The sequence below is a fragment of the Podarcis muralis genome, chromosome 2, assembly GCF_964188315.1.
Source record: "Podarcis muralis chromosome 2, rPodMur119.hap1.1, whole genome shotgun sequence".
Classification (NCBI taxonomy): Eukaryota; Metazoa; Chordata; class Lepidosauria; order Squamata; family Lacertidae; genus Podarcis; species Podarcis muralis.
In genome coordinates, this window is record NC_135656.1 from 75069733 (window position 1) to 75083425 (window position 13693).

General features: G+C 42.4%; 1 protein-coding gene across 2 annotated transcripts in view; it reads right to left on the reverse strand.

The window, feature by feature from the left end:
• Positions 1–822: 822 nt before the first annotated feature.
• The window catches only part of LOC114591602 (musculoskeletal embryonic nuclear protein 1), a 44143-nt gene continuing 31272 nt past the window's right edge, over positions 823–13693 (reverse strand). Inside the window, exons 7-11 of one of the 2 annotated variants that reach the window (XM_028718820.2) lie at positions 12931–13080; positions 12123–12233; positions 4669–4684; positions 2206–2322; positions 823–1299 (exon numbers count right to left, since the gene is read on the reverse strand). In XM_028718820.2, the coding sequence (XP_028574653.2) occupies positions 1193–1299; positions 2206–2322; positions 4669–4684; positions 12123–12233; positions 12931–13080 (501 nt within the window). In that variant the 3' untranslated portion in view covers positions 823–1192. Of the gene's footprint in view, positions 1300–2205; positions 2327–4668; positions 4685–6460; positions 6744–12122; positions 12234–12930; positions 13081–13693 lie in introns of those variants that run through there. The other variant, XM_028718819.2, reaches the window with a different exon arrangement.

The window sequence follows — 13693 nt, forward strand, 5'->3', positions numbered from 1 at the left end:
GGGGCCTATACAAGAGGAAACCAGCTTCCTTGTAATATGATGGCCCTAGCTGGCCCAGCTAAGTATCCCCATTTCCATTACCAGGCTCTATGGAGAGGTGACCATGTTCCATGGAGACAACTGAGCGATTAGGTCCTTCAGGAAAGGGGAGGCATTTTCCCCACCTCCTCACCTGACTGGAGGTGACACCATCTTGTAAGGAGGAGAACAATAGCCAGGACTAGTCTGCCTGTTAGTGTTGACTTGGAATGGCTGCTTACCCTGCTGGGGGTGGACAGTGGTTTCGGCCCATCACAGCCTTTTCCTCCACCCCTGAGGAGAGGGGTAAGAGTCGAGTCTTCACAGCCGACCTTTGGGTCCTCTCCCAGCTGCCTGCTTTGGATGGCAGGATAGATTTCCAACACACACACAAATTGAACTGCCCAGCCAGGAGCAGGCAAGGAGCTGGAGTCTAGATGATGGACCAGAGTCAGGAAGTCTTCATTCTGGTCCACTGCCTGGGGAAAAACGCTGACTGTGCTCTTGCCACTCGGTGCAGTTGGATAAGGCATTGGGTGGGATGGTAACCCATTGAAGGGTTTGGGATGAATTGGTGCATCATCCCAACCTATAGCAGGTGCGATATCAGAGTACCGTGTTAGAGGGGTCTAAGTGGAAGTCTCTGTCCAAAAGCCAAGTCTGGGGCAGATAAACTATAGAGCTTCCACCTAGAATTAAGGTAATTTTCACGCTGGGCACCAATGGGCGAAAACACAAATTCCTCCAGTTATTTGTGGGAGGAAGTTGTTTTTCTGTAAGGGAAAAAAGGTACTTAGCCAAAACCAGAACCGCCATGCTTTATTGGTTTTACAGCTCAGAATTATAACCACATTTGGAACTGAGACACTGTTCTGGAACATAAAATAGAAGAGATCCATGTATGTTTGTAACAAAATTGGTCATTATAATACCAGCCTGCGCCCAATAACTACCGCTCTACTCGAATCATCCACTACGCAGCTAAGAAAGGTCAAAAAGCAAGCAAGCCCCCCCCCCCCCATATAAAAATAAGTGCCTTTCTTTCAAGACAAGTTCTCTTGTTAATTAGGAATTAAAGGAATTAACAGCGCAAGAAATAAGACTGGTGCATGTGAAAGCAAAATAAGGGGTTTAGTATTCCATGTATATTTGCTGCAGATCTTGAAATTGGCAGTCAGCCAAAGACACTCTTCGGAGGCTCTTCTTTGGGTTTATCAAATACCGTTTCCCCCCCTGTGCGGTCTCGGCTGAATATGGATGGTGCAGCAGAGCCAGCTTGCTCTGGAAAAAGAACCGGAGACAATTAATACCGCAGCAAGAATGCTTCACACTCAACAGCAGCTTTGAAAAGGTTCCCTGAAATATACATAATGTCACACACCCAGGGAGTCAGTGTGCACAGAAATGCTGGATACTTGGACCTCATTGGCAGATGCACTTTTTAAAAAATGCAATACGTTTATTTACAGAAGGACCTATCCTCTCCATCTTGAAAAGCTTCCCCTGAGAAGATAAGGCAGTAATATTTACCATTTAGTGTTTAATGTAGATGACCAGTTGTAGTTTTTTGGGTTGTGTGTGTTATGGCAAAAGTAGTGTAATCCTGCAAACAGCATTATGATCATAGTATAAAAGCTACCAGGGAGGGGAGAATCTTGCTGTCATGGCTATATCTGCTAGGAAAGAAAGACCTTGTGTGGGGTAGGGGAAACGGCGAGAGAGAAAGAAAAATGTTTTTGTAAGCGCAAGACATTGTTGCATAAAAGCGGCACCCGTTCATGGCTTATGTTTCATTTCTAATGGGATACAGCTTAGCTTTCCCAACTGTGTGTCATGACACGTGAGTGTGTCAGCTGCAGTGTGTAGGTGTGTCGTGCGAACGCTCCCCGCACTCCTCCCGGAGCTGGAAAGGGGTTAGCTTAACCTCCTGTTTGCTAGTAAAACTGAATTACTGTATCGCGAAATGATGCATGTCTAAAAGGTGCGTCACCAACATGAAAACATTTGTATTGTAGCAACGGCCTTGTAAGCAGAACTTTGATTCACATGCAGTTGGAAACATGTGCCCCTAGTATCTACTTAGCATTGGATGTTGAGTAATCTGCTGTTTAAAGGACTATTCAAGCATCTATTCTTCCAGCTCTCAGGTTACATTATATCGCAGAAAGGATCGCAGTAGACACTCACCACATTGCTTCATGACTTGGTAGGTTTTGGATTTGATTTCCTGGTTGCCAGAGAGCTTCCCTCTAGCCCCTTTGAGATCTTCTTCCTTTACTGGAGGGCGCTTCTTCTTCACAGGAGCTGGCTAAAAAGGAATACATTTGTATAAATGTATGGAGCAGCATAACTTCAACAGAGGTAACTTGCTGCCTTATCCATTTTAAGCATCTTATCACCTGGCCACATTCCTTCAGGTAACCACATGAAATGCTTAAGATTTTATTTTATTTTTTGCATTAAATGTGCATTAAATGTACATTCTGTAGTTGACCACCTTTGTAATGTTTTATTTAGAAATCTTTAAGATACCATTTTAGTTTCCTGTTAGTTATGTTGCTTTGGATGTATACCGTATACATTATTCAGTAATGTTTTATTCTTGATTTATTTGATGTTTTAATGTAGGTTGTAAACCACTTTGAGATTCCCTCCCCCTTAGAAATATAAAGTGGTATACAAATGCAATGAATACTAACACTAACAACAACAACAACAACAACAACAACAACAACAACAATAATAGATTTAAGCTTGGGCAAGGAACTTTATGTAAATTTGGGGGACTATGTCAATTGATGGTGCTGTGTAATGAGGAGAAGGTGACGACAATGCACAAGAGTAGCTGTTGCCCATGTCCTGTCCTTAAGGATGTGTGTCCAGATTGGACACTGTGCTCTACACACTGGGAAGCACCTAATATAAAAATAAACTTGATGCATTTTAACTTGCCCCAGTTCAGCTTTCTAGTGTAATCGCTTTGGAAAACAGAAGAAAGATGCCACCACTTTGTGTGCACATTTTTGGGAAGTAAATTCTATTTTTGGTTTTGTTTAACTTGGTGGTCCTGAACATATCCACTTTGAGATTTTCTCGAATGCAAAATCATTTCTCTTTGCCCATAATAAGTGGGAGGTACTCTTTTTGCTAAATCAACAATAAGGCTGGCATGTTCATCTTGGTATAGAGTAGACATAAATTGGTATGGGCACAAAAACCCTCAAATTAATTGGCTTACACAATAAAGCCCTTTAAATATAGCAAAGCAAAAGATTTGTAGTAATGGAGATGTCTACATACTTAAAGAATGCGTGGGAATAGCTTGCTTCCAGTTTACTGTGGGAACCAAATAATAATAAAAAAGAAATCAGACCCCTAGGGAAGCAAAGAACAGCGCCAGGCAAAGAACAAATTAAAGGCTGACTTTTAAAAGCTTCCTTTTCAAAAACTGTCCAGCAGCAATGGGCAGACAGTGACGGCATTCAAATATTTTGTGTTCCCCTGAACCAGGAGGACCTACTGAAGGCCTGAACACTTGGGGAGGAATACGTTGTCACGCTAGTAGGATAGTTCCATTGGGCAAGCAGAAATGTTTAGGCTAAGAGAATGATTTCCCCTTTCCTCTCCCACATGCTATTCTAGGGGATCTCCTGACCCACATTCAAGCCAATTTGTGGGGGCACATAGGGGGAGGAGAAGAGGAAGCCTTGTTGTACTAGCAAGACCCAGTTCATGGCTTCTGCTAGTGTGTCTGTTTAGTTGAATCTGGCCCAGAATGGGGAACAGCCTATTTCACACTGTGGCTGTAGCTCAATGGTAGAGCATTTGCTTTGCATGCAGAAGGTCCCAGGTTCAGGCCCCAGCATCTGCAGGTGGGGCTGGGAATTTTCACTGCCAGAAACCCTGGACAACCACTGCTGGCCAGTGTAGAAAGTGTACTGAGCTTGATGAACCAGTGCTCTGACTCAGGTCTAGTCTGCCCTTTAAAGTTGCCAAATGGTGTCTATTTTCAAAGCACTCGGTGTGACAATTATCATGTGACCAACCATTACTGTAGAGTCTTGTGGCATCTTAAAGATGAATAAATCATTGTATAAGCTTCTGTGGACTAGGGGTGCTTTCAGATGGTCAGTTTACTGAGTATTCATCCTGATCTGTTTGCAGAAAGGTTAGACCATGTTGGCTGTTTAATGAGCATTTATTCTGATGTGGTTGTGGGGTGGTTAGACAACGCTGTATCAAAACAAGTTTTTCCTCACAGTTCTCCAGGCATTTTCCAGCCACCTTTCTTATTGCAAAAGCTTGCTCTTTCAGGAAAGTGAGATTGTGGCAGAAGACCTACCAATAATTGTGGAAAGCGAATTTGCCAGTATGTGGCTGAACCCCCCAAATAGTGATAGCCTGGAATTGCCTTGGGTTCACTTCACCAGGCGCATGAAGTGGGATCCTCAGTTGCTAGTTAACAAATGCATGCATCCAATAGTGTGCAATCAATGGACTAGGGGGATTGGCTAGTCTCCTTAATGTTCCTGGTAAATCAGAATATTAAAATCTGGTTCCTCCTTTCCAAAGCCCAAGAAGCTTCTGCCCAGATTAGGTAGGGAGGCGCGATGCCCACATGCAGGACAGGACATATCCTCCCCCCATTGCCCTCAGAAGCTGGGGCCTCTGGCCCTAACTGTCCCCCTACAAAAAAATTCACTGCACGCCACTGCATGCATAATAATAAAAAGTGTGTCTTTTAAAGATGCCATGAGACTCTTTGCTGTTTTCACTACCACAGATTTATAAAAGGTAAAGGTAAAAGTAAATGACCCCTGGTGTTGTGACGCTCATCTCGCTTTCAGGCAGAGGGAGCTGGCGTTTGTCCACAGACAGCTTTCTGGGTCATGAGGCCAGCAGGACTAAACTGCTTCTGGCGTAACGGGACACTGTGATGGAAACCAGAGCGCACAGAAACACAGTTTACCTTCCCGCTACCTATTTATCTACTTGCACTGGTGTGCTTTCAAACTGCTAGGTTGGCAGGAGCTGGGACAGAGCAACGGAAGCTCACCCTGTTGCGGGGATTCGAACTGCCAACATTCCGACCAGCAAGCCCAAGAGGCTCAGTGGTTTAGACCACAGCGCCACCGCATCCCCACAGATTTATAATGCCTATAACTGAAGTACTTTTCTGCAGATCAGCCAACACCTGGTTGTGTCATGCTGGCACAGCCATTCCACAGGAGCAACTCACCCATGTTGTAAACAACCAAATGAGTTAAAAGCAGACCCCATGAGATCAGGGAACTTGCAGACCTAGCCCTACCTCCTCTCCCCCATGATAGAAAAGCAATCAACAAGCACTACAGACCAGAGAGATCAGCAGCTCTGCTGGCATCAAGACCATAATACGATTCCTGCCAGTGAACACATTATTTCCAGTGTTAATGAAGTGACAAATTTAGTCATGGGCGAAGCTTTCAGCCTGCAACCATTCCTGTGCTTGCCATACCAACAATCTATCCTACCATTTATCTGAAACTGTGGCAGGGAAATGAGTGCTTGTTTAGAAGATCTTTAGTATTCCTTCAGTGAATATTTACTTTGAACAGACACTAAGCAGAACAAAATTCCTAGGCACAGCCTCCTAAAGCAGCTTCTGAATAGTTGCTGCCTGTGTGCCTAATCTGCCCCAAGATTCCCTTTCGTCCTAGCCCTGACATAATTGGTTCCATTAGGAAAGCATGGCTTGCCTCCATATGATGAAAATCCCTATCTTGCCATATTTTGAAGAGCAAAAAAGAGGATGCTATGATGGCCATTCAAAGCAAGTAAGTGCAATCTGTCTCAAATTGTACCCTTGAAAAAGAGGATCTGTCCTGGAAAAAGAGAACGCATGGCAATCCGACATACAAGGCAGCTCTACACTCTGAACCCGTTAGCATAATGTTCCCCTGCAAAAAAGTGCCCACCTCATCTTGAAAGATGGATAGGAAGAAACGTTCAGCTTTACAAATTGTCCAACCAACTGTTAAGTACTGTAAAACATTTGCCTCAACAGCAAACTTTATTCTGTTGTCAGAAGTTAGCAGAACGTTATGTCATTAAGACTGAGCTATCATTGCTCAAGCAAAGCTGAACGCGCACATAACCCCAAGATTAAAGAATTCTATAAAAATATTAGCATGTATTAAAACACTAGACCTATATCCTTAAATGTATTCATTGATACTGGAAGGGGGAAAGCAGGATAGCAGGAGAAAGCTAAAAACACATTTTTCTTAGTCCCCAAAACTTGCTAGAATAGTTTATTGCTGAACCCAAGAACCCAAAGCTGTGCAGCACCAGCTTTGCCAATTCAGTTTGCAGCTATAGCATTGACAGAGCTGCAGATAAGCGCAATGCTAACCAGTATTAATGCTAGAAAAACAAAGGAAAAAATAAAAGCTATTTATACCTGTGACATCGCTGCAGCACTTGCACTAAGAGTACCAGTAGTCTCCTTGTTTAAAATCCAAAGGCTGAAGTAGTCGGCTTTCTCTAACTTTTATAGACTCTTGTGTGAGGTCAGTCTACTGGGTCATCTTCCCAATCTAGTTCCTGGAGTGTTTGAGGTTGACACAGCCTTGATGTTGAGAGGTTTATTCTTAGCGGTGACTGAGGTTCACAGCATTTACTGAGCTGCGTGGCTGAAGTGAGAAGAACCACACAAGTGACAAGAAAAGACAGCTGGGCCAGCAGAACTATGTGGAAGTCTTGTCCTTTCTGCTTGAACAAGTACTTGTTCCAAGGGAACCCTCCGAGCCTCTATTTATAGCCTTAAAGGGCAGTGCTTTGTGTTGCAGATGCTCAATTTAGGCTGCAGTATTAGGCATACATACATAAATCTCATGGAAAGCCAGTAGGGCAGAACTAGTTGTAATGAGGGTTAAAAGGAGTCTTCCCCCCACTGCTCCATAAAGTTGGGGTAGGGACACTCACTGTGGAGAATATTTAAGTGGGGAAAATGAGGTGCTTGAACTTCCCAGTTGCTAATTCTCCTCAGCAAAAAGTCAATCTTCTGGGCCATTTTAATATCAATTTCCACTACTCTCTCCAGCTGAATTCCAAAAGCAAGAAGTAGGCCTTGCTGAGATAAGTACAGCTGAGGGGAAGGGGATATGGATGAAGGCAAACAAGCCAAAACTTCAGCTAGACAAGCTGTTGATTAGGAACTCTAATTCTGGATGGAGATATTTAACCTGTCTTAGATGATGTTATACCTTTCCTGAAGTACCAAGTACAGTGGTACCTCGGGTTAAGTACTTAATTCATTCCGGAGGTCTGTTCTTAACCTGAAACTGTTCTTAAACTGAAGCACCACTTTAGCTAATGGGGCCTCCTGCTGCCGCCACCGCCCAATTTCTGTTCTTATCCTGAAGCAAAGTTCTTAACCTGAGGTAATATTTCTGGGTTAGCGGAGTCTGTAACCTGAAGCGTAGGTAACCTGAAGTGTATGTAACCCGAGGTACCACTGTACAGTTTTGGGGGTTATCCTACAAACTGGCACTATCTCTGTGTACACACATGGTCTCAGTGGTTGGGAATACCTTTGCCAGCTTCAACTGCTTTGCTAACTGCAGCAACCCTACCTGGAGAAAGGGAACCAGGTCTCAGGTGTAACTCATGCACTGAGTCCATTTACACTGGACTCCCTCAGTGCTCTTCATGTGGGGCCATCTTCAATAAAATAGTTAAGAAATGACCATTGGGTTACCAGATTCAACCACTTAGCAGTATCTGCTACCGCCAGTTAACTGTATCTTAAATAAATCCAATATGCAGGTAATGAAGTGAAGAGACCTAGGGACATTTTTTTATTAAGTCAAAACTTTATTGTAAACCATGATTTAGGTACATAACATTCTTTCCATTTTAATGAAACACCATAAGTTAAACATGATCCGGAGGACATCTTGACTTGCATTTTTAACTTCAAGGGACCTACTTTTTATTTCGGATCCCAGATGCACCCAAAAATCCTAATTGCAAAGAGTATCCCTTTAAAAAACAAAAAACACATTTGCTTTGTAAAACCATAGTAATTTCCTGTCATTTAACTGGAAACTTTTACAAAAGTTTTGATGTATTGCAAGTTTCCTATCGGCCGATGTGGCTGGTTTTGTTGCGTCCACCACCACACTGCTTTTGTACGGATGCTGCAATCTGCAATTAGCCATGCACAGGGGCGAAGATGCCCAGATTTCAACATAGGAAATGTTAAGGCTGAACAGCCCTCCTCCCACCGCTTTCCTTCCAGCAAGGCATAGCTGGAAACCAAGCACATGCTTGTGAGGGGAATGCCTTTGGAACACTTTGCATTGCTGTAGTTCGGTTCACAAATCAACGAGTATGAGGTCTTTTCCCTGAAGAGAAGCTTGTAACACATTTTTTTCAGCAACATTAACACACAGCATTTCATTTAAAGATAGTATGGGAGACACTAATATGTTTAAAAACAGAAAATGATGACTACATAACCACCACAGGATGTCCCAAATAATTATGTCGGGCACATGATATCATGCACAGTCAATGAGGCAAATCATGGTCTGTTTCATTTTTGGATCTCATCCATTTGGCAAGGGGAAACTGATAGTCTCTCCATTGAATTCAGCACACGGTACTATTTTTTTTTTAAGCGTAGAAAGAACTGGACCACATTAGTCACATTAGAATCAGGTTTCTCAAGCACAGACTGAAGTACACTTTTTTTTGTTATAAGATCTTTACAAATTGACCTTCAGAGTTCCACTTAGGTTTTGCCTACTTCCTCTGCCCTCTTCAAACTGCCACAACTCAATGAAGAGCAAGCCAATACACCCAAAATCAATTTAAGTGCAAGCAAAAATGCAGCACTGTAAAGAACAAAACATTAACCAATTTCAGCTAGGCTGTATCCTGCCCCTGCCCCTGCCCCCATTCAAAATTACTGTTCCTTTATTCTATTGCAGCTTTCCAAAAGTAATTAGTTTGTTTTACAGAAGAGCTTAGGGCAAAATTCAAGCCATTCTCCAACTTCTTCACATGTTAATTCTGATGTGATGTAGCAATGACCACTAGCTTTGACAGCTTTATGGATGTTTACAGACAACTGATCTAACAGCTGTGACAACCATGCAGGACCTCTGTATAGAAGCAGTGTGTACCTCTAAATACCAGCTAAGCAGAAGGCCATTAATTTGATGTCCCGTGTAACAGCTAGAGCAGCCTTTCTCAACCTTGGGTCCTCAGACATTGTTGGACTACAACTCCCAGCATCCCTAGCCAGCAGGGCCTGTGATCAGGGATTATGGGAGTTGTAGTCCAACAACAAATGGGGAGCCAAAGTTGAGAAAGGCTGGCCTAGAGGAATCTGACTGCTGTGGGAAACATAGATCTAGATGCGACCCACAAAGGCAATTTTTATTGTTCTTAAATGTGGTCCATGCACAATTGACATCTGAGCATTTTAAACCCATCTTTGGCCAGTACTGCTTCAGCATGTCAAGCTACAAGACACAAAAAGCACCATGAAATACAACAATGCAGCAAAAAAGCTGAACAGAGTACCCTTTATTCTTTAGGTTTTTGAATTAAGCTGCTCTCCGATGCCTCATGCTATTCTATAAAATGGTAAATCTGAGGTCTCCTCCAAGTTGGAATATTTAACACAATTAAGGCTTTGGGTTCATTTTTTACAATTCCCCATCCCAACACTGTTTAAAACAGACATTTCATGTAACTGAAGCCACAGGAAGAAATGAATAAAGTTAAGCTTTTGGATTTAGTCAGCTAGGTATTATTAAACTGAAAAATAAATAAATGGCCTACGGTTTCATCTCGGTTTGTTTCTACCTCAGGTAAAGTAAGTTAAATTGACAAATCATATCCGTATCTGCCATTCTGCAGAAATGAGATGCCATCCACACAATTTTGAGTCCCTGAATGAACTTTTAAAAATAGATTACAGGTATGGACCACCCCATCGGCACAGGGACCCAAGAATGAAGGAGAGGAGAGGTGCTTTAATCCTTTCCCCTCTGCTGTGGCCCCAGTCCAGAGGAAGCCCATACATGTTATTTGCATATAAATCTTACTGAGGATAAGGATGTGGATGTATTGGGGAGAAGGCCTCCCATAAACATCTAATTTGTCCCCAAGAATCTCACAAAGGCGTCATGGAACCTGCCTTCAGGTGTGATTCTTGACAGAACAGACATTTCCCCGCCTCCTAATAGAGGCTTCGCTTAACTTTATATTGAGATAAGCATCATTTCCCTTTGTTTTCAGCCTGAACACCAACATGTAACAAAGTATAGCAGATATGATGCTGTGCAAAAGAAACAACCCCCACCATTCATTATGTAGTTCCGAAATGCATCGCCCATTAAGATGCTTCTTATGGGCAGCAGGGCAAGCGAGGCAAATGTCACTCCCCTCAGAACTACCGCCCTTAAGCTAGCAAAAAGCAACAATGGAGCCTTGCATTGTACCCCCCAAAGTCCAGTGATATCCCCCAACACCAGCTGCCTGTGTAGCCGACCACATTTAAGACAGACTACACATATAAAAACTGTAAAAAAATATATCTGAAAAGTCCGAGCTCCTGTCGTTGAAAGTGTTGTAAGGCTTGAAATACAGTCTGATATTCAGATACCATAAATTACAGATTTGCATCCCCCCACCCCCAATTCTTATTCTGAAAACACTTTTGCTGTTTTGTTGTATCAAAGATTTAAATGAGCATGGAAAACTGCCAAACAGTAACTAGCATCAAAATAAGTGGTGGGCACCAAATCAGGTAGGCAAGTATTCCATTGACAAGAGAAATATTCTCAGTTACCATAGGACAGCAGAACAACAAAAGCAGCAACTACCATGATGTTGTTAATGGGTGAGTATATGCATTAGGTGCTGTTACCTCTGGCCTTATTTTGTTCTTAGGAAATTGAGGAATGAGTTACTGCTAAAAGTGATCGGCACACTTTGTAGTAGTAAGAAACGCTCTAAAGAAGAACAGAATTACAAATTCTGTTACATCACTATTCATAGCTGTCGATCACATGAAGGCCCAACTGTTATCGTTTCAAGGAAAGATTGTAATATCATATATATAGAAAAGGAATGTTGCTTCAGATTTGGAATAGTTAAGATATAGGCTCAGAAGACTTGCAAGCACTTAAGAAAACAACATTACTGAAGTCTCTAAAATGTTCAGCGACAAATAGAATTGCCAATTATTGTTGCTTTTATGCTAAAGTGCACAGGACCATGTATACACAAATGGTCTTCAGGTCACAGAAGTGACCAGGGATTTAATCTGCCAACTACTTGCTGCCTTTCACTGTGTTTTGGTTTAGCCAGGCTTGCGCAGAGCTCCCATTCAAGGCCTTGTGTAACTAGTAGCCACTTGGCCACCATTTCCCTTTGTCACATGACTCTCCTTTATATGACAGATACAATGTATATTTTTTTTGCTGCAAGTTTTTGACCTTTTCACCACACACAGAAAGTAACAACATAATATTCTTTGACAAACACAATCCTTAAATATCCCAGTATGAAAATATAACTTAAATATAAAAGTTCAAATAGGTTAGAGGAGCTTTGGGGTAGGGGGGTGGGGCAACTTTGACAGCTGAAAGTACCCTTAAGAAGTAAAGTTACATAAGAATATTAAGTTACGATTTGTAACTGCAAAACTATTCTGTCCTAGGAATATGTTGCAAAAGCCTTTTTTTTTTTTTAGTAATAAAACATACTGATTCAAATGTTGTTAATCCGACGTCTCTCTCATAATATCGTTCAGGAACCATAGCAGAAACAATGGTGCTCTATGGTGCCTTTTTCAAAAGGGTCGAGTACAAATCGCCTTGGTAACAAGAATTTTTCCACCCATGATGAAAAGGTACTCTTGCATATTTGGTCAGTGTTTCCATAGTGCAACTGAACAGGTAGCTTTCCCCACTATCCATGTTCTGTTTCTTCTGAGTCAGTTTCCAGGCAATAAGCATAGTGTTGCCAAGTGAAAAATCCACTGTCCATAGAAGCATCTGTCACAAAACCTGCAAATGTGCAGGCCACAGAATCTGTCATACGGGTAGACCAAATCGATGCTTCTTTTTCTTTACAGACTTTAAGTTAGTCAGTCTCCGAAGATCCTCTTCAACATCTGATTCTTCCATTTCATCGTCTGCTGAAATTAGGATCTATAGGCAAAATTTTGATATGCAATTAGACACAACTCGTATTTGTTTTCCCTCACCGACCCAAAAGTATCTTCAAATGCAAACACACTTTTATAAGGGGGAGAGGGAAGTGTTGTAAGCTAAACAAGTAGTATGTATGACTCACTTGGGTCTTTAGGTAAAGGTAAAGGTACCCCTGCCCATACGGGCCAGTCGTGCCCGACTCTGGGGTTGCGTGCTCATCTCGCTCTAAAGGCCGTGAGCTGGCACTGTCCGGAGACACTTCCGGGTCACGTGGCCAGCGTGACGAAGCTGCAGCTGGCGAGCCAGCACCAGCGCAGCACACGGAAACGCCGTTTACCTTCCCGCCAGTAAGCGGTCCCTATTTATCTACTTGCACTTAAGAGTGCTTTCGAACTGCTAGGTGGGCAGGAGCTGGGACCGAACGATGGGAGCTCACCCCGCCGCGGGGATTTGAACCGCCGACCATACGATCGGCAAGTCCTAGGCGATGAGGTTTTACCCACAGCGCCACCCGCGTCCCCCACTTGGGTCTTTAAGTAACTATTAACCTTGCCCTTTATCAGCACTGCAAAAAGGAGTAGATACAGTACCATTATTGGAATAAAAGCAAAAACTAAAGTTACATAAGGTTGCGCCATCACTCCCTTCCCATTTGTTTATTGCAAACTATAGGAATAGCAAATGCAGAACTTGCCTCTGACTCAGACTCTTCGTGTGAGGCTGCTCTCCTGTATCGAACTTTGCTTCCATTCCTTGAATCCTGCCCAGCTTCTTTTTCTTCAAGTTTAGCTTTTGTTTTCCCTTTCTTCATAAGGAAGTTATCAACTACCCAGAACATGAATGCCTGTTATGATGGAGAAGTCAATGTTAAGTGCCATCTGTCATTCAATCTATAAGACAGCAGTCATATTTAAGGGACTTACAATAAAGACTCTCTATCTATCATCTATCTATCTATCTATCTATCTATCTATCTATCTATCTATCTATCATCTATCTATCATCTATCTATCTATCTATCTATCTATCTACACACACACACACACACACACACACACACACACACACACACACAAAATAATAAAGTTAAATGGGCCACCAAGAATGATGAGCACCTTAAACTTGTGTTCAGCAGCTTCAATTATAAAGAAAACCTGAAGGAGATGTTTCAAACAGGAGTAGTCAACTTGGTGCCCTCTCAGATGTTGTTGGATTCCAAATCCCATCAACCTCAGCTTTCCTGGTCGATGGCTAGGGATGATGGGAGTTATAGTCCACAACATCGGGAAGGTACCTCGTTGACAACCCAGGTGTAGCACATTTCACTACATGCTTAGAAAATAAAAATTTTGTTTTAGTGGATTAGAATATTGAACAAAAACTCATTTCTATATGAGAATTATTTCGGTATACCCACAGTGAATGTTCACATTTCTCCTGTATAATTACTCAGCAGG